The sequence below is a fragment of the Bidens hawaiensis genome, unplaced genomic scaffold (genome assembly GCF_021521415.1).
Source record: "Bidens hawaiensis isolate Kalapana, Puna unplaced genomic scaffold, B.hawaiensis_p1.1 tig00026885_1, whole genome shotgun sequence".
NCBI lineage: Eukaryota > Viridiplantae > Streptophyta > Magnoliopsida > Asterales > Asteraceae > Bidens > Bidens hawaiensis.
In genome coordinates this window covers 199,498-222,062 of record NW_027494336.1, presented here as the reverse complement: position 1 = coordinate 222,062, position 22,565 = coordinate 199,498, and the positions used below count along the sequence as shown (strand labels likewise).

The window sequence follows — 22,565 nt, the reverse complement described above, 5'->3', positions numbered from 1 at the left end:
TGGACGAGCGCCTTGTTTTCCGGCACAACGTCCGCGCGTAACCCGCGGGACGGCATTACATTATTTAGCTCGTAGTGGCAGCGCCACTTTGCATGGACGAGCACGTTTTCTAGAAATGTTCGCGCGTAACCCGCGGAACGATTTTATCAGATTATGTTATCAGAACTATGTTTTACTAAGCATGTGTTTCAATGATGCTATCGGAATTATGTTATAGAATGATTTTTATCAAGACTATGACGCGATGCGATTTATCAAGTTACTAAAACTTGTGAACTCACTCAGTTTATACTGATTCAAATGTTTTTACGTGTCTTTCAGGAGATAACTAGGTAGCGCATGGAGTCACACTTAGAGCACCTCACGCTGAACATCTAAAACTAGCTTTTTGGAAGATTTTAGTTCTATCCCTTCGATGCGCGTGGTTGTTCCCGCCGCGCAAGGGGATATGGCGTGGAAATCTTCAACAGTTTTTATACTTGGATGTTTTTATGAAATTTTTAAACAATGTAATGTATTTGTATTAAACATTTCATGCGCAATGAAAATCTTACTTTGAATGTTTGCAATGGCCCGTGCTTAATTATCAATCCCCCACTCGCGCGCGCCCGGCTGTTTCCGCCGTTCAGGGCCGGGTGTGACAAGTTTGTGCGTCGTCTGCTTGATGTTGGATTAAAATGATTTACATATTGTTCTTGAGTTTGTTAATCAAGGAAAGAAAAGGAAAGGAGAGGAAAGGATAAGAAAGGAAAGGGAAGGGAAGGAAATTTTTTTTAATAGGTGTATTTTTGAGTTGGAGGGAAATTGGAGGAAAGGAAAGGATAACTTATTGGGAAAAAACTTATCCTTAGTAATCATCCCATTTTTGAGAGGATAATTTATTGGGAAAAAACATCAATTTAATCCCTCCTAACTCCTCATACTCCTTTCCTTTCCATCCTAAAAAAACTCAAGAACACTCATTTTTTAACTATCCTTAGTTTTCCTTTCCTTTCCATACTTTAAAAAAACTCAGGAACAGGGCGTTAGTGTTAACTATTTAGGGTATATAACATATTCTATTATTATATATCTTTATTTAAAAAAATCTAATCAGGTACTAACGGGTACTTAAAAGGTAAAGGGGTATTTTACCTGTTTAGATACAAAAATTAACAAGTAGATTCGTGTCTACCTATTTAGTACACGAAGCTTGTTAAGGCCATACCCAATACGTGTTTAAGTCGTGTAGTTTCGTGTCGTGTATTCGTGTATCGTGTTTAAATTGTCAAACCTAATAAAATGACGTGTTTTAGTTTTAGTTAATTTATAGAAATGAGGGATGGAGTGTGAACGCTCTTACATGAATCCTCTTATTGATCCGGAACTAATTCGTGTAGTGTCGAAAATTCAAACTAACACTAGCTACTAACCAAGTGAACTCTCATTCAATGACATCAGTTAATCATTTAAGTTTCTATTAGACCATGTGTCTACTTTCTAATCGCAAAAGGACGAGATATATGTGTATCATGTCCTACACGCTGGTGTTGTCACAGGTGGAATTATTACTATGAGCTGGACTTCAAAAGCTGAGTTGGTCACTAGCTACACCATGATTGTGCAATCTTATGAGCATACCCTCCATGTGATGTGGATGATTGAACCATTTAATTCTAACAATAGAGCTCGAACTTAAATCATCATACCATTATTGCTTTCTCTCTCAAAACTTCAAAGTATGAAAATTTGAATTACCTAAAAGTCTTGCACATATTATACCAATGTTATAAAAACCTTTTATGTACATCAAGTCTAGTGTGGTTCCCATGTGTATGTAGGGCTCACAAAATAATAACACTATGTGTCGAATCATTGAATATACTGATCAACAAACTGTATTATCAATGCATACCGCATATACACATGAACCATCTAATAAGTTCCCTTGTGTGTTCTTCCTATCTAAGTGCTTTTTATCGACACCGAATCTAGTACAGAAGGCAATGAGGTACTACTGTCATAGAATTCAAACTCAAGATCCTCAAATCCCCAAAAGTCGTCTTGTTCTTCTGTTTCTTCATCGGGCATTTTCCATCGGTTTTTATCTAGTTCGTCTTCAATCATTACATCAAGAATCTATAAAACAAGGATCAACATCAATCAATCCCTTAATAATAATTTTATTATCACAAAGCAAAGTTCATTTATTAAAATATATATTTAATATAAAAAGGAAGATTATGATTCTCATATAAAAACAGAGTGATAGATAAACCCTAATACTAACAACAGTTAATTAAAGAAGAAGAAGAAAACAAAATCCCAATATTGACTATGTCACCACATTAAGGTGGTCTTTCACTATCGATAATAATGTATTCTCCAAAGGGATAAAACGTTAAAAGGCTGTCAGTTTTGATATAATTAATGACATAACTATTTTGTATGTCACATGGACATACTGTGGAATGATGTTGAATCCAAGTGGCGAATTAGAGGTAGGTGAAATATAGCATTCATAGATTATATCAAAACCACCATACAAGAACACCTTTGAATATGTATTTAATATATTAATCATATATTATGATCTTGATTACCATGATTATTAGAAGACGTAATATATGCGTTCACGCAATCACACGGGTGTTGGATTGTCAAGATGACAAATTAGAGGATTTTGATAATGTTCTTTTTCTTTCTTTTTTTTTATTGATAACGAATAAAGTTACTCTTTAAAAGAGAAATAGCTTTTGAGCTCTTGTTCTACACTCAAATCACCTTACCACCTCTTCAAATTAGGAATGACGCTAACATTCTCTTTTTATGTTATAACTTTTAAATCATTTTTTTGAAGTTTACAAGTTACAACCATTGTTTCTATCCCTTCAAAACTCAAAATTTTCTAATAATATAAATAGTTTAATATTTAATATTCTTTCTAAAGTTTTTACTTTAAGATAAATTTTAGTTTTTATGTGATAGTTTCTAATGTTTAATATAAATCTAAATACACAGTTTAATATTTCTTCAAGTACAACAAAATAATAATAATAATAATAATAATAATAATAATAATAATAATAATAATAATAATAATAATAGTTTTTATTAACATGTACAACTGTTTTTATTTAACTTTCATATTCAAATAATAATAGTTTTTTTTTTTTAAGTTGTATAACAGACAAAAATATTATGCTAGGGTGTTAACTGGAATCACGAAGGGACAAAGATTTGTATTTTAAGCGCAGTATCCACTTATTTAATCAAGGTTATTTACATTCATTTCATCTCTAATTAATTAGAGTAAAACTCATAATTCAAAATTTTCAAAATTCGACAAGCATATACTTCATAATAATATATTAAAAACATTTCAATTCTATGCGCTCCGACATGGTCCCCTATGCATGGCTTGGACTTTAAAGTTTTAAGCGTCATATCGAAAATGACAACCATCTAAAATATTTATTACAACATGATATAAACATTAATATTTTATTCTCTCATATTTTTTACTAATATTTCAAAATGGTTATTTTTTATAAATATTAGATTTACAAACCATGTAAATTTTATTTACAGCAACAACATAAAAGTGGAAAAAAAAATAGTTGATGTGGTTATGAGTTTGTATCTAAAATTATGGTGTTTGCGATTTAATCCGATAGGTTTGGACAAAAAGTTAAAGCATGGGCAGAACCCATTAGCTGCGGTTGGGGAATGCCAAAGGTGGGTTAGGCCATGGGTAAACATGCGAATATAAATATAAAGAAAATTGTGTATACAAAATTATTTATATGGGAAAGTTAACGTACAAATAAAAAAATGTGCTAAACATGCGAATTAAATAGTGTAATTTTATAAACAAGTAGTTTAATTATGTAATTACATCGTAGTGTATTTACAATATTTTATAATTACACTACTTGATTCTCACTGTTAGCACGTGAATTTAATTTGTATTTGATTCAAACTATTTATTTATATACACGATTTAGTTTTATAAAATAAACTTTATACAGCCAGTTCGGGTTACACTAAGGTTTCTAAGTTCCAAACCTAACTAATCCATTAAAAATTAATGTTAACTAGACGTTTGAATATCTGACGGACCACCTTGCTTGAGTTTCAATAATTCATGAACAGCTATATCTAATGTTATGCATCGTTTAGGAGCCTTAGAGCATTCACATCCCATTCCAGATACTTTCCCTATAATTTAGCTAAAAAATACAATTCCATAAATTTATCTATCATTTTTCAAAATTCTTCCACATTTTATTCCCTATTCATATCCATAAATTAATTCTTTATTATTTTTTTCTCTTTTGTCTTATTATATAGTAAATAGTGATTGGGAGATATGTGATATATTATATGGTATGGATAAAAAATGAGTCACTATATTTAGGGATTTACTTTAGTTGCCATATAACTCATCCATATAATAGGGAATGGATTGGAGATGTGATTTTGATGGTTTTCTTAAAATTTACTCTAAATTATATGAGTTTGATAACTTTAGAGAATGGATTGAATATGCTCTTAGTTCTCTTTACTTTTAAAATTTAAATTTATTTTGGTAAATGTAAAGAATTAAAGTAATATATTCTTTTATTAAACTTTGATTAAAGTAATTGTACCCTACATTAAAAGATGTTTGCTGACTGGTGAAATAATTATGAAAAGAATACATATATACCTCGCTCATCGTAGGACGCCATGTGGACGATGCTCGAATACAAAGAGATGCCGCGAATGCAAGTCTACTAAGCTGCGACAAATCGTATTTACCTTCTAGTCTTGGGTCCACAATTTTTTCTACCTCACCTTCTTTCAATATTGGTTTTGCCTATTAAAAAAAATCTTTTATTTACAAATATTAAACATATGAATGAATAATATTGAACTGTCAAATACAGAATCATATAAATATTATATAACCGATTTATATGTTATAGTTTTGAAGTAGATTAGTGAGTGTGCGAACAAGACGTTTTACAAAGTAAATCTATATAAATTACCCAGCCATGTAAGCTTTGATGAGAGCCGTCGACTGATTTCTTTCCGGATAAAATTTCAAGTAAGAAAACACCGAAAGCAAAGACATCTGTTTTTTCATCAACGACACCATGCATAAAATACTCTGGAGCCAAATGCCTATGAACATATGTCGACAAATGATATTAAGACTATTAAAAAAATCATGATATATTACAATAATGTAAAAAATCAAACAAGTGAAATTACCCAAATGTCCCTTCTATTGGAGCGATTGAATGATGTGTCCATTGTGAAGGAAGCCATTTAGCAAGCCCAAAATCTGATATCTAGTAATTATATATTCAATTTATGAAAACATTAAACTTGTAATTGGTCACTATAAATCAGTTGATTATAACTTTGATTTATAAAAATTAATCAGTTGATTTCATACCTGTGGTTCGAAATCTTTAGTAACCAATACATTGGAGGCTTTTATATCCCGGTGAATTATTCTCCTTGGACATACTTTGTGCAAATAATGAAGCCCCCGTGCTGTCCCAATAGCGATTTTGTACCTGGTGTTCCAATCCATTACCGGTAAATCCTCATCTACCCAAAAACAAATAAGACAAGAATATCATTTCAAGTACATATTTTTAACAAAGAAACATAAATCCACATATAGAAATATGTTTTGCAATAGTATAATATTGTTTCCAATGGAAGTGATTAAACATACATAGTGACCAATTATTGAAGATTTATAGTGACCAACTGCTGTGTCACAAAATATAATGATTGTAGTTTGTGTCCTTTACTATGCTTACAACTCATTTAATGAGTGAGTGTATTTTCTTGCAAAGTGAGACTCAAATGCCTTATCTCATACAAGGTGGTACCAAAGTCCCTCTGAAAATTAAGTTTTTCAAAATAACCACAGATATTTTGCCAACAATCAATCATTTTGATACAAGATGTGATTTTTTACACAATAATAGTTGCTACATACACATTAAAAAAACTTGTTTTGACATTTTTACACTTCAATTCATTTATTGACAAGCTATGAATAAATACTTTAGGTGCTTTTTATAAAAATAATCATAATAATAATAAATTTTGTTGGGTTTTTTTGAATATATATAATGATAAGTTTGAAAGAAGGAAAAAAGCTAAAAATATTATTATGAATGTAACCATTGTAGATTTTGAAGAAGCAAATCAAGAAAATGTTAGAGAAATAGTTAGTACCATGAAGAAGAGAAGCCACAGAACCTTTAGAGGAAAACTGGAAGATGAGATAAAGACCATTATCAATACAACAACCTAAAAGAGAAGAAACATTTGGATGATTCACATGACCAAGTGTTCCTATTTCTGTCAAGAACTCCTTTTCTTTCCTTTCATCACATGATATCTGTGTCAATCTTTTCACAGCAATTTCTTGGCCATCTTCTAACACCCCTTTGTAAACCTCTGCATACCCTCCTTTACCAACCATGTTTTCTAAAAAAATAACATCAACAAAGTATTTATTAAAAACAGATTCAGTTTAATTTTATGAAAGAAATTGGCTCTTGAATTACCTGAAGAAAACCCATTAGTGGCAACAAAAATCTCTTCAAAAGAGAAGCATTTCCATGTGGGTTTCTTGAAAGACTCTGTCTCACCATTGTTGAATGAGTCTTGCTTCATAAAAATGCGTTCTTTTGGCAAATCCTCTAAGCTTTGACGCTTCATAGAGAAGAGTCTCTTGAAACTGCCTGTTCTAATATACCTCATTTTGTTGTGTCTAAGATGTCTTTCTAGAGTGAGAATTAAGAAGACATTGTTCAGAGAAGAGAGAGTGTTTGAAATTGAAATAAAGTTGAATAAGAAGGTAGGGTGGTGGATGAGGGTTTTAAATGCTTTGTGGGTAGTAATAGTAAGTTAGTAACTAGTGAGAGTAGTTGTGTCAACATGTACCAAATGCTTGTATCATGGGTGACAAAAATTAATAAAATAGAACTTAACATAAGTGAAAAAAAAAAAGTTGTGTAAATATGTCGGATCAATGGGTCAAATCTTCGGACCCATGAGTCCATGAGGATTGAATTCAGAGCTAGTGTTGGCAAATCCATATCGTTGTTAAGTCGGGTCATGGACCCATCAATTATTTGCTTGTAATTCCCCTTTTGAATAAAAAACTTAAGGTGTGCTGTGTTTGTACTATGTGGATTGTACCAGGTACATTTGAGTGCAAAAAATAAAGCCATTCTGATCATATAATAATGGGAACAGGTGTTCAAACTTACACACATCCTGCTCATTCAAAGTTACACATAAAAGGTTTTATTTTCAAATTTTAATTCTTTTTGTAAAAAACAAGTGACGCTTAAATTAATAATTTGCTAATGGTTTTGATTAAGAGATTATCTTAGAAAACGCTCTCTTGGAAAATTGGTGAAAATGACTTGTTTCAAGTGAAAAATGTGTTCTTCCACCGACTTTAAACACACATTGGTATAAGTATATATAATGATAATGATGATTAATATAATTATTATTTACTCGATTTGTGCTATATTATTAGGTATATTTAAAAATGTCTTTAATACCAGCCTTGGGCGCAACCTTGTTTTTTAGAGTTTTTTATGTCTAGTTGTAGTCATCATTGTAATATTTTCTGTTCTGTTTGGTAACGTTTCTGTATTGTAATTTGTTATAAAGTTTTTTGTGTTATTTTTAAAACGGTGCTCCTACATAGTCATGCTCTCTTACAACGTCAAATGTCCCTATAATGGAAAAAATAAATGCATTTACTTTTTTCTTGTATCTTCTTTAAAATTAAAAATTACATTTTGTGTTCTTGTGACTTGGGTTAAATTACAATTTTGGTCCCTACACCTTGATTTTTATAAGTTCAATCAATTGGATTAACCATGATCAGTGTTAATGGCATTGCGTAAGCATTAATAGAAGATCTCCATCAAAGCCATAAACTAAGCCCTAACTATCACCTTCTCCTTAAACCGTATACGAACCATTAGAAACCAATTAAGTATGATGAAGATGGGGTGATAGGGGAGGGTGAGAAGATGACAATCTTAATTGAAGCCGCATCGAAAATTCAAATCGGAAAAGACTATGTGGTCCAACTTCATAACTGGAATGGCTAGGAAGGGAGACAACAAGGAAGGAGAAGTGTTGGCAATGCTTATTTCTTCTTCTTTTTTGTTGTTATTATTATTATTAGTTTTGTTTTCTTTACTTTTATTACTTTTGTTCGCACTTCAGTTAAATACTCACATGATCACTTGTACAACACTTGATCATTACTTGTAAGATTTACGAAAAATTCTTTGCGTAGTAACATACAAAATGAAAGATATTTACCATATATAATGCCAATCTATAATATATAAACAAAAACATAAAAATCCTACGTGTCGCGATGTGGTCGCTCCCCCCTTTTTTGGAGTCACCAGAATTGCTTGATTTTTAAATGGAGGTTTCTCATGCATTTGACCCGAATTCACAGGTATAGGTCTTACCAAACCCTTATATTCCTTAATTGGGTTATAACATATAATTAAATTAAAAATTATTCTTATCAAATTATTGATTTAACAATCTTTTCTCATTATTGATGTAAAAATCCTATAAAATAGGATATACTAAAAATTAATATCTTATTTATTTAAAAAAGATATATATATTATTTAAATTAAAAACCAATTTTTTATAGTAAAAAAAATAAACGGGTTTTGGGTCTCATCAAACCATAAGTATATTATTAACTTTTATAAATATTATTTATGATTAAAAAACCAATTTTATAGTAAAAGAAATAAACGGGTCTTGAGTCTCTTCAAAACCATATATCTTTTAAACCGGGTTATAACATCTTATTTATTTGTGAAACAATTTATCATCAAACAATAAGTATATTATTAACTTTCATATAATAAAAAAATATAAATTCAAAAAATAAATAAATATTAGAGCAAATAATATAAAACAACCCCGTAATACGGGAGATAAAAACTAGTGGTATATAAAAAGGTACGCATGTATGCAACCGAAACACAAAAGTAAAAGCATGTGATAATATTAAACTTCTTTTAAACAAATCTCAAACAAATAACCCTTTTATAAATATAAATCATTTATGGTTGCGAAATGCTATAAGTGAAACTATTACCTTCATAATAAGCCTTGTTATAATAAGCTTCTAAAAGATCTTTACACGTGACATATGAATATGATAAGAAACCACTTTCATAAACTGCGTAAACTTTGCCAAGCAGTTCTAAAGATCATAGTCTTCAAACAATCCCTTCTGATCGATATGAGCATCTTCCTAACCGAATCAAAATATTATACAGTTACAAACCGTTGTTCAAACCAACAAATAATCGTTGAAAATAATATAACATTAATTTGTATGTAATACATAACCAAATAATTTACTCTATAAGACTATAACTTTCTCTCGTTATCAATACTACGTCTAATTCATTATATGTTTCTTACTATTCTAAATTTAAAACATAGATATGGTTTTTGTATTTAAAACGTTTTACAACATATACGTAAGCTGTCATGCTTTTGTATCCTACATATGATGAATTGATGTGTCGGCTTTTGTCTATGGACTATGAATAGCCTCGTATTCAAATTCTGAATTCTTAATTTGGGAATAAGACATTATGAATAAAAAAAGGTTTGTTCTCTTTAATTTATTAAACAAATACACATGAGTTATCAAGCATCTTGTAAGAATCAATTTTACATTGAAGCCAACTCATCAAATTTATAAATTAAAAAGTATACACATACACATGATTTTTTATAAAATTGGGTTTGGTAAAATGTTGGATAAAATTAGGATTAGGGAGGATGAGTTGGGTTAGACTACTTGACAACCATGTGATGTTGAGGCAGGTTCAAGGGTAGGTTAGCTATTTCCCAATTATTGTCTTCTTTCTAATAACTACACTCTTTTAGTAACATAAAAACTTTCCACTTCAAAATAATTAAAAATTCGATAAAATGCTAAACTCTTAACCCAAAAATTAATTATTTAATTTTATAAGTTTAATCCCTTATAACTTTATAATAACTATTTAAAATTTGATTATTGTACGATTGTATTTTGTTTATTAGAGAACTTATAGAAAGGGATTAACTCGGTTGTAAAAATAAAAATTTAAGAATTAGAACCCATTTTCAAGGTTTAATTTCATTTAATTTTCAAGTTTTAATAAATTGAGAAAATAATCAGTATATCAAAATTGTTTTCTTTTTACAAGACTCATTTCAAATATAACATGTGTGATTGTATGTCTCTTAAAAATCGTATATAAAAATATGTGTTATATCGGATACGCATGTGTTGGTATATTAAGAAAATAAATAATTATATGCAAAAATAGTCCAATGAATCATCTACACCTCTAAATATGTTAGGTTGACCTCGATAGAGGGCATCTAAATGAGAAGTGTACGTCTCACATATAATTAATCTACATGTTTTTCTTAATTGAATTAATAATATTGTTTTCCCCTCATAAGCTTGTGTTGGAATGATAAGGAAGAGACCTTGTGTTTCATGTGACTCATGTTTGATTCATGCCCTCATCATTTAGTTTTGACGACATCAAATAATTATGAGAGACTAAGCGAGGGAGTAACGTTCACTGGTTGGATCCTTGAATTGAACAAATTTTATATTACCGCGCTGGCGTGCCTTCAAGCGATTGTTCACGGACTTTGGCCATAGATGAGAATTTTTCTCGAATCGGAACTTAGGTGCATCTTGATGTGATAAATTTAGTTAGTAATCTATTTAAATGATTAATTGACCGTTAAGAAAAGTAATGTAGCGTTTGGTATGTAGGAATGACAGGAGGAATGTAATGATTCATTACATGGGAATGAAGAACGTGGTGTTTGGTTACTCGATGGAATGGAATCATCCATTACACATGGAATCTCATTCCATCAAAACCATTCCTTCTCACACCCCCTTTTTTTCATTCAATTCATCCCTTACCTTACTTTCTCAACACCAACACCACCTAACAACAACCACGCACCACCACCATTGCCACCACCTAGGGGTGAGCAACTTAACCGTTATAACCGTTAAACCGAACCATAACCGACATAACCGAATCGATTTTAACCGATAACCGACATAACCGGTGGGTCGGTTTAATAAATTTTTAAAAACCGCCAAACACGGGTCGGTTTTGGTTAAAGATAAATCCAAAACCGTTATAACCGAACCGACCCATTTATTTAACCAACAATATGTTTAATATGTTTGGGATTAACTTCCACAAAACATGTTGTTGGATTATATCATTTTTATGTTTTTGGTTCAACATTTGTTATCAAATTAAGTTGAATTTCAATGTTGGATTATATAATGTCATTATTTTTTGAATATTTGGTATTAATATTATGAATTATATAATTTATTAAATTATGTCATGTCATTTTTTGTAATAATTAGTACCAAATTTTTGGGTTCAATTACATTTTTTGGTTACGGTTAACCAACCCATAACCGACTCATTATAACCTACAAAACCGATTAACCAAAACCGCCATAATGGGTCGGTTGTGGTTATGGTTATCCATTAACCACCATATCGGTTATGGTTATGGGTTTGACTCAAAACCGCCCTAAACCGACCCATGCACACCCGTACCACCACATGACCGTCACCGTCGCCACCACCACCACATGACCGTCACCGTCGCCACCACCTCCGCCGCCACCACCACCACCTTACCACCAGTGCTACCACCGCCACAACTATTTTCGATGCCTTACCACCACCCTACCATTACCATCACTACCAATGCTACTACCGCCACTCCCACCACCACAACCATCCGGCTAACCGCCACCGCCACCATTTTCGTCGCCGGAGCTACCACCACCACCGTCGCCATTTCAGTTTCTTTTTTTTTTTGTATAAAAAATATATATTTTGGGATAGAAATATTTTTATTATTTATATTTTATTCCTACAATTTTTTAAGATACCAAACAACATAAGGTAATTATTCATTTCATTCCTATAGGTTAACCAAACAAGACAATGGAATGGTAATGATCCATTTCATTCCTTTGTTCATTCCATTTCTTCTCTCATAATCATTTGATGGCGACGGTGGCGGTCAGGTGGTGGAGACGGTGACGATGGTGGCGGTGGAGGTGGTGGTGGTGACGGTGGCGGTGGCGGTGGCGGTGGCGGTGGCGGTGGCGGTCAGATGATGGTGGTGGCTATGGTGGTGGTGGTGGTGGTGGCGATGGTTGTTGTTAGATGATGGTGTTGTTGAGAAAGTAGGTTGAAGGATTAATGGAATGAAAAAAAGAAGGGGGTGAGAATGAATGGTTTTGATGGGATGGGATTCCATGTGTAATAGATGATTCCATTCCATTGTGCAATCAAACACCTCTTATTTCATTCCCACGTAATGAATCATTCCATTCCGCTTGTCATTACTGCATAACAAACGTTACCTTACTTCCAATCAAACATAAGTGTTTCTCACTTTATTAAGTAAATATTATGTGGTGTGTGTTAAATGGTTAATAATTCCTATAATAAACAAATTTTGAATTATGAATGAGTGAAAGTTTTAATGGTTTGAGTTCAATCTTGAAATCGACGGCAAATGGGACTAGCATATATTAATTAGAGTTGATTGAGTTGAATCATTAATTTCCATTATATTAGGTATCAATAATGTATTAGTAGATGCTCATTCATTGTGAAGTCATGATTATAATATAACCTCCGGCAAATATAATTACCTAGGACGTCCTCAACTCGGCAAATATAATTACCTAGGACGTCCTCAACTGCTTCATACAAAAGACAAAAAATTGGTTAGGTTTATTTTAAAAAGTAAACGAGTTGAGTTGTTCCTTAGTTACTCCATATCGACTCATAAAGAACTCAAAATGGATGAGTACAAGTTAAAACTTGAACCTAAATTGGTGCTCAATTAATAAACGTGTAAAAGATTGATTACTTTTGACCACTCCGGCCTGTAAAACTAAGCAAGTATGTTAATATGAATATAACCATTTTTATTTCAAATAAATAGTTACATAAATATTGTTATATATAAATTGTTATAACAATAGTTTTATATATATTTTATTACATGTATGAAATTATAGTTACAGAAATTACCTATTATTTGTTTGATAAATAATAAACGAACAAAACTTGAAAAACTATAAATGAACCAATCTCAAGCTTAAAATATAAAACTCAAAAAGAGTTGCTATTGATCTCTTTATAATTAAATGAGTCCGGTTAGCTTAGACAAACTAAAACTCAAACCTAAAGTTATTGAAGTTTTACTATTAGGGTATATGTAACATCACGAAATTTCTAAGAATAAATAATTAATATATTATTTATTTAAGATGGAAAAGTTTACTTGAGTTAATAGAAAAATAGTAAAATAATAAAGATAGAAGGATAAGTAAGCTAATTAGATGTAATTAATTATAGACCAAAAAGGAAAGATGAGCCTAAGGTTCATGGACTTAAGAGAGTATAAATACCACTTGAAACCCTAATCTTTTCCATTTTCATACATCTCCACACCATAGCATACACCATCAAAACACACACTTAACCCAATTCCCGTTTTTGAGAAAAACACCCACAAAGACACAAAGATTCCCGGAGATCTAGCCGTCGGATCGGTCTCAAATTTTAACAGAGTATTCCTGACATATAAATGAAGTTTTCCACCGAAAAGATCTTCGATCAGAGGTCGGGAAGTCTGATGTTTATCAGTAAACACACAGCAGCTCAAAAGTGAAGATTCCGACGACTGTTCATCTGTTCCGGCGACTGTAGCGGCGGTTTCCGGCGAAGGTGAGCTGAGTAGATCAGGACGAGATGGTTCCATGGCCGCTTGAATCACTCAAATCGGAGTTCGTTTGATATGGTTTTGAGCATCTCGAGTGATTTCATACAAAAACCTCAAAGATACGTTTTTGTTAAAAAGGCTTACTTTTCATGAACGGATTTACATGAAAATTGGTAGGATGATAGATCGGGTCATGATTATTGATAAAAGTAATGAACTTGATAATAAACGGGTTAGTTGGTTCGTTTCGGGTAAAATGAGTAGTGTTCGGTTTGTGAAAAGGATGGGTAAACGAAATCGGTTTTGCATGAAACATAGTAGGATAGTAAATCGAGTATAGCTATACCATAAAGTTGCAAACTTGAGGATTAAAATGGATTTAACAAACTTATGGTTATGTACGGTTCATAAAGGAAACCCTAGATCTAGCCTATAACGTTTTAACTCTATAAAGATTTAAGCTTTATGTCTAAAACGGGATAGATCTTGAAGCTGTGATAGTAATGGGGGTAAAACGGTTATGAATGAGGATGAGAAGGGGCTAAAAGTTCATGATTTGAACCATAGAACAAGTTAACTGGGCAAGGTAAAAACATAAGATAGAAAGATGAGCTGAACTGGGGGTTCTCGGCCAAAATCGAGAATTCTCGGTCAAACCATATGGTTCTTGGTCAAACCATATGGTTCTCGGTCAAACATGCAGTCAACAAGAGTTTTCGGCCACGAATTCTCTGCCTTGGAGTTCTCGGCCAGGAAGGTTCTCGGTGACCACGTGTTCTCGGTTAAGAACATGTGTTCTCGGCAACTTTGTGTTCTCGGTCAGCTCATGGTCTCGGTCAAACTTGGGATCTCGGTCAATGTAGGAACCTTGCCAAATGTTCTCGGCTGACCAAGATACTGTAATGGGCCGTTGGGCCTGACTTTGCTCAACCCACAAGCTTAAGCCCATGTTCTATTTAAAACAAACAAGCCCAACGTAGGAATACCTTGGTTAACTAAAACACCAACTTAATCAAGTAGAAGGTTAATTAACAAAAATATATATTTAACAGTTAGCCGTGCTCAACTAAAGAAGGGGATAACAATTAACGGCGAACGCAACAGGATCCAGGTGAGTTTCTAGCCCCATTCCTTGTTATGTTTTTCGGGGCTATGTGCACACTCGATGTGATTAGTTAATACACTTACCTTGAGTGGTAAGTGTATGCCTATTATGATATATGTGAAAGTTATGAATGTTTGCTTGACAGTATATGAACGATCTTTGGATATTACATGTACTGTTAGGAGATAGTTTAAAGATGTGATTGACTATATAAGTATATGTGTGATGTATGTTATAGATTAATGAGTATGTAAGAAAGTATATTTATATATAAATGATTCGTAAGAGAAAGAAAAGTATGAAACGAGGAATTGACGGTAAAGGGTGGCATACCCTAATAATATCTGTGAAGAAGGGTGGCAGACCCCAAATAATATCCGTGAAGGAGGGTGGCATACCCTAATAATATCTGTGAAGGAGGGTGGCAGGCCCTAATAATATCTGCGAGGTTATAGGGCGAAAGGCTCTTTAAAACGTAGAAGTATGTATGTAAAGTAAGATAAAATTTGAAAGTAATAAAGAAAGAAAGTATGAAAGTAAGAACGAAGGTATATACTTACGTATGTACTAAAGAAAGTAAAAGAGGTTAAGTATGTAATATAAGAACGTATTGTATGTTACTTGTATTAACTAGAACTCACTCAGCGTAGCTGACTTTTAGTATGCACACAGGTGAGTAGGATGAGGCAGCTTGCTTGAGGGGAACACGTGGCATTGAATAAGAGGCTGGCATCGGAAGACTCATGGCGTTTATGTTTAATGATTTGTATTTCAAAAGACAAGATGTTTGACTTAAATCAAGTCATGGATTTAACAAATATTTTATGAAAGTTTTAATATTCCGCGTATGTTTTTATTAACTTTGATGAATAGAACTATGTTGATGAGTAAATCCAACGTCCAAATGTGAGGCACCGGTAACGGGGCCTTACAGTATATGTAATGGGGCGACAATTTTGGGAGTTTTGGGGTGACAACTTTGTGTAACACCGCCCCCCCGGGCTACAAAGGGGCGGAATTGGGGGGGGGGGGGGATATTTGTCGCCCACTCATGCTTTTGTTTTATTATTATTTTAATGATGTGTGTGTGTGTGAAATAGAATCAAATACATTTTATTCTTAACATGAAAACAGTGAGAACCAATTTTCTGCTATTATTAGGTTTATTTTTATAAGTGTTCGCTGTTATTTTTTGTTCGTATTTGCTAATTTTCGATTATGAGACATTAAAAGTTGTGACAATCGTCAATTTCAGGTTAACTCCGTTAAATCAACTCCGTCAATTCAAACTTAAGATCATTGAATCTATAACGCACACCTCATTACATTTAAACTAGGGTTTAAATGACGCTTAACACTTACTACATGTGTAGTCTTTCGGGAATTGCATCGAAACGCAAACGAGTTGACGCAAATAATTGGTGAATAAATGAAAAACGTCAAAACAATAATTATGTGATAATTATGTGTTAGACTTATGTGTTATGTGATAACATTGTTATAAACGTTAACTCAATGTGCTAGAATTAGTTAATTAAGCTAGTAAAGCAACATTTGGAAGTTGAGGGACTAAAGTGTAACATGTTATTATTATTAATAATAATAAACCTAAAACCCTAATCTCTTTCTCTCCCTCACTAGACCGATCGGCCAGCCCCCCCCCCCTCTCCCTCTCTCGCGATCGGCAGCCTCACACACACACATATACACAAGATCTTTCAAGTTTGATTGAAGATTAAGGTGCTAGGAAGGTATAAACAACTATCCTATGCATTCTTCTTGCTTAATTTCGATTTTTAATGGGTTAATTGTGAACCCTAGATTCCAAAAATTTCATATATATTGTGTTCATATGATTTTTGTTTGAGTTGATGATGTATTGATGATGATTTGATAACTAGAATTGATATTATTACATGTTAATTGTTGTGTCTTTGATTTTGAGATCAAATAAAACCCTAACCATGTATGTATGATGTAATTGATATGCATGGATAGTGATTATGGTGTCTAGAGTGTTATATGAACAGATTATGGTCTATAGATGATTAATATGTTGAATTTTGTTGCAAACAGTTTCTGGACAGATTGTGTTGTTGATGTTCAATTGACTGTATCTGGGTGTAAATCTGAAAATTGGTTGAGATTATTGATACTACAGTAAACTAGGTTGAATCTAGTTTCTATAGAATATAAATTTGCAATTTTTGGACGTGTAAAAGTTAACCTTTATGATTTTACAAAAACGTTGTGCAAAGCTGAGTTGTTAGACCTTCTGTTAGGTTGTTTTGTAAATGTTATATCTCATGAACTACGAGACCAATTGGGTTGGTTCCACTTCTGGAAGTTGACTTATTGAGTTAGGAACCTAACCCAAGTGGTCTTGCATTTGTTGGATTTTTCGTTTAACGGGAATTTCAAATAACATTCTGTTGCGCATGAATTTGACTGTTATGAGTTTGCTGTAATGTTTTGATCATTGTGAGAAACCTATGTGAAATAAAAATAAAATAAAATATGTTCTGGAAACCTAAGATATACATGCTTTTGTGATGATTTTTGGTAAATTAATTGAGATTCTATGATCGGTGGATTAGACTAGTTTTTCAAGTAGAATTCTGTCAATAAGAAAATTAGTTGCTGAATTTTGTAAAAGTTGCATGAAACATGGTAATTGCTAATTGATTGTCGTGTTTTGACCAAATTGCCCTTGCGGGGAATAATTGCTAGTTAATTTTTATAATTTGACCAAATTGCCCCTGCGGGGAATAGTTGCTAGTGATGTACATTATTAATACATGACACGTAAATAATTGTTCACACCTGTATCGTATCACAAATGTACTTGTTAAGTCACACACGATTCACAAACAAACACGAAACGTATCTTGTGCTTAGGAATTATGTGCCGGGTCTAGAGACTCGTTAATAGTTCCGACACTTAGAAAATCTCTTTGTTGTTTTAGAACGCTAGAGAGAGTTTTCTGTGACGCGCATCACTTGGTGATTTATTTTTGGGAATTCTTCGCAAACAGTGAGTTCACTTACCCCTCTAAACTATTTTCAAACGCTTTTCACCTGGGGAGATAACATACACCGAAAACGCATTTAAGATTTTGTTAATATAAATTATATATCACTTGTAAAGACTAAGTGGCAAACGCAAAAACTAAAGTCCTTCATTCACATCGAACCGTTTAGTATTGGATAATAGCGAGTCATTGTTGAGTAGTACTACTGGGTTTGACAAACCCCACCCAATGTTTAGTATTGGAACTCGAAGCTCCCGCACCGAAGAGGTACCGCTTATCCGGAGGCATGTACGAAAACGAAGTTAGCTGGGATTGGTACCCTAATATGATCAGACATATGGTCTATCGCGAACAAGTTCCCCGCTACCCCACCCGAACCATCCTGCTTACCCCAACACCCTACCACCCATAACCGAACCTGTAGAGCGTGTGCTCGCAGCTGTTGTTTCTTGTTTGGAGCATGACGTGGGTTACATGCGCTATACGAGAGCTAACGTTTCCGGACTGTTAAAAGGTGGAACCGAGACTAAGGAGGAAATTGCCCGCATGACAGCGGCCATGAAGGCAATGCAAGAGGCTAGTGATCAACAGATGAAGATTATGAGAAAGATGCAAGCCGAGATGATAGACTTGCAAGAGCAACTCCAAGTAGCAAGGACTCGAACCGAGATAGCTTTAGAGCGTTGCGATGTCTTACAAATGCAAATTGCTCAGAACGCAGCCGAACCTGAGGCAGAGCCTGAAGAGGATCCCGAAGAAGATCTCGAAGAGGAACCTGAGAAGGATCCCGAGGAAGATCCCGAGGAGGAACCCGAAGAGGAACCGGAGGAAGAACCGGCTGAGCCGGAGGCACACTCTGAGGTGTCCTCAGACGATGACATCTGAGAATGATAACACCTAGATGTCTGGAAGAAACGCTGGACACGGTCACGGTAACATCAACTTAACCGCAGCAGAACTCCAAACCCTGTTGAATGACCATGCGGCGGCAGCTCTAGCCGAACATGTTCAGAATCTAGCTGGAGGTCCAACTGGAACGTGTACTTTCAAGAACTACCTAGACTGCAAGCCCAATTCGTTTAAGGGCACGGAGGGAGCCATAGGTTTCCTGCGTTGGGCTGAGAAGGCCGAATAAGCTTTTGAGATGTGTAATTGCCCCCCTGCCCGTAGAGTCAAATTTGCTGCTGGAACACTTGAAGATTCTGCTCTCACTTGGTGGAATTCGAACGTACAGATTCTTGGATTGGAACTGGCTAACGCGATGAACTGGGAGGAGTTCAAGAACATGATGCGAGAAGAGTACTGTCCGAGAGAGGAGATTGCAAAGTTGGAGTCAGAGTTTTGGTCATTGAAGATGGTGGGTTCAGAAATCGAAGCCTACACTACCCGTTCTCACGAGTTAGCTGTGATGTGCCCACGGATGGTAGACTCGCCGAGTAAGAGGATTGAAATGTATATTGATGGGTTGGCACCGCAGATTCAGGGCATGGTGACGTCTTCCAGACCAGCCACGATTCAACAAGCGATCCGGTTAGCTCACAAACTGATGGATCAAGCAGTGACCCAAGGTGCGCTACCACCTAGGGGTTCAACCACTAAAGCCCGTGACAACCCGAACACTGACAACAACAGCAACAACAACCCGAGCAGCGAAAAGAGAAAGTTTGACAATACCAGATCCTCATCCTCGAACCCCCCACAGCAGCAACACTACCGAAAGCCCGAATTCACCCAGAGCTTCAAAAATCAGGGTCACAACAACAATAGCAACGGTGGCGGGCAGGGTTCGAGCGGATATGCTGGGAAATATCTGAAGTGCAACAGGTGCAACTATCATCATGCTGGCCCGTGTGACAATGTCAAATGTCTGAGATGCGGAAAGATGGGTCACTAGGCAAAGGAATGTAGAGGAGACCTTGCGGCAAAGGGTGCTCCTAAACCACCTATGACGACTAAGGGATGTTTCGAATGTGGTCAGGAGGGCCATTTTAAGAAGGACTGCCCTAAGCTGAGACTGAACGACAACAATGGAGGTAATGGAAGTGGCAGTGGTGGTGGAAACAATGGTAAAGGAAGAGCTTTTGTTATTGGGTCGGGTCAAGCCCGCAATGATCCGTACGTGGTGACTGGTAAGTTCCCTGTGAACGATTGTTTTGCTTCTGTATTGTTTGACACTGGAGCTGATAGGAGTTTTGTGTCGAAAGCCTGTAGTCAACTCTTAGACTTAACTCCAACCCCGTTAGATGCTAAGTTTCCTGTAGAATTAGCCGACGGAAAGTCTGTAGAAACGACTCATGTACTTGCGGGATGTAAGTTAAAACTGTCAGGTCATGTTTTTGATATCGACCTTATTCCTTTTACGCTTGCTAGTTTCAATTTCGTGGTCGGCATGGACTGGTTATCCGAGAACCGAGCGGAGATTGTATGTCATGACAAGATAGTCCACATTTCTACCCCTTCCGGCGAGATCATTTCGATCCAGGGCGAGAGAAGCGGCATGACCACCAGCTTCATTACCCTCATGAAGGCGCAGAAGTATCTACGAAAGGGTCATCCGGCAATTTTGGCGCAGATTGTTGAGAAACCCGCGGAGGAGAAGCGAATTGAAGATATACCGATTATGCGAGATTTTTCGGAAGTTTTCCCGGAGGATTTGCCTGGACTCCCTCCTATTCGTCAAGTCGAATTCCAAATCGAGTTGACACCCGGTGCAGCAACCATAGCACGAGCCCCGTATCGGCTCGCACCGGCAGAGCTTCAGGAACTGTCCACTCAGTTGCAAGATTTGTTGGATAAGGGTTTTATCCGACCTAGCTCATCGCCATGGGGAGCCCCTGTCTTATTTGTCAGAAAGAAGGACGGGACTTTCCGCATGTGTATCGACTACCGAGAGTTGAACAAGGTGACGGTCAAGAACCGTTATCCTTTACCCCGAATTGATGATCTGTTTGACCAGCTTCAAGGATCGAGTTATTACTCGAAGATCGATCTGCGGTCTGGTTACCATCAACTAAGAGTGCGCGAAGAAGATATTTCAAAGACGGCTTTCAGAACACGGTATGGTCACTACGAGTTTTCGGTTATGCCTTTTGGACTAACCAATGCACCAGCCGTATTTATGGATCTCATGAATCGAGTATGCAAGGCGTACCTCGACAAGTTTGTGATTGTTTTCATTGATGATATTCTCGTCTACTCCAAGGACGAAGCTGACCATGAAGAACACTTGAGGATAATTCTGGAATTATTGAAAAAGGAACAACTGTATGCTAAACTCTCGAAATGCGAATTTTGGAGGTTCACTTTTTAGGACATGTGATCAACGAGAACGGTATCCATGTCGATCCCGGTAAGGTAGAGGCCATCAAAAACTGGGAAGCACCTAAGACTCCGACTGAGGTGCGGCAATTCCTAGGACTGGCCGGCTACTACCGGCGTTTCATCGAGGGATTTTCAAAGATTGCTCAACCCCTCACCGCTTTGACTCACAAGGGTACTAAGTACAATTGGGGATACGCGCAAGAATCCGCTTTCCAACTGTTGAAAACCAAACTCTGTTGCGCCCCTATTCTAGCCCTCCCCGAGGGAACAGAGAATTTTGAGGTACATTGTGACGCATCGATACAAGGTCTCGGTTGTGTGCTGATGCAACTAGAGAAGGTTATAGCCTATACCTCTCGACAACTACGGGTTCACGAGAAGAACTACACGACCCATGATTTGGAACTCGGAGCTGTGGTGTTTGCCCTTAAGATATGGAGGCATTACTTGTACGGTACCAGGTTTACCATTTACACCGACCATAAGAGTCTCCAACATATCTACGATCAGAAGGAGCTGAACATGCGACAGCGTCGTTGGGTCGAGCTGCTTAAAGATTATGATTGTGCCATCAAGTACCACCCTGGCAAGGCCAATGTAGTGGCCAACGCCCTCAGTAGAAAAGAAACCGATAAACACAGGCGAGTGCGAGCACTGCAACTCACGATTCATGCCAACTTACCCGATCAGATTCGCGATGCGCAACTCGAAGCCTTGAAGGATGATAACCTTCCATCAGAACTCATGCGGGGCATGAACAAGCAACTTGAAACCAAATCGGACGGGGTCCGATATATTGAGAACCGGATTTGGGTTCCACGATACAGAGAGTTGAGAACTCTAGTGATGGACGAAGCTCACAAGTCCCGATATTCTATCCACCCTGGCTCAGATAAAATGTACCATGACTTAAAGGCACGTTACTGGTGGCCGAACATGAAAGCCGACATTGCCACCTACGTGAGCAAATGCTTGACTTGTGCCAGAGTCAAGATAGAATACTAGAAACCATCTGGCCTACTACAGAAACCGGAACTTCCAATGTGGAAATGGGAACACATTTCAATGGACTTCATCACGGGATTACCTAAGACACCGACGGGATTCGATACCATCTGGGTGATCGTTGACCGATTGACTAAGTCTGCACACTTTTTAGCGATTAAGGAATCGGACAAAATGGAAAGATTGACTCGCGTTTACATGAAAGAAGTGGTGTCTAGACACGGAGTGCTTGT

At 35.6% G+C, this 22,565-nt stretch overlaps 1 protein-coding gene across 1 annotated transcript; it reads right to left on the bottom strand.

Moving 5' to 3' along the window:
• Nucleotides 1–1,861: 1,861 nt before the first annotated feature.
• On the bottom strand, nucleotides 1,862–6,856 carry LOC143574287 (putative receptor-like serine/threonine-protein kinase At5g57670). Its single transcript, XM_077058943.1, has 7 exons — nucleotides 6,561–6,856; nucleotides 6,226–6,480; nucleotides 5,426–5,583; nucleotides 5,239–5,318; nucleotides 5,013–5,148; nucleotides 4,691–4,840; nucleotides 1,862–2,118 (listed from the first exon to the last, which is right to left on the bottom strand). The coding sequence occupies exons 1-7, from the start codon at nucleotides 6,754–6,756 to the stop codon at nucleotides 1,945–1,947; spliced, it is 1,149 nt and encodes a 382-aa protein (XP_076915058.1). The 5' UTR covers nucleotides 6,757–6,856; the 3' UTR covers nucleotides 1,862–1,944.
• Between the last annotated feature and the right edge of the window lie 15,709 nt (nucleotides 6,857–22,565).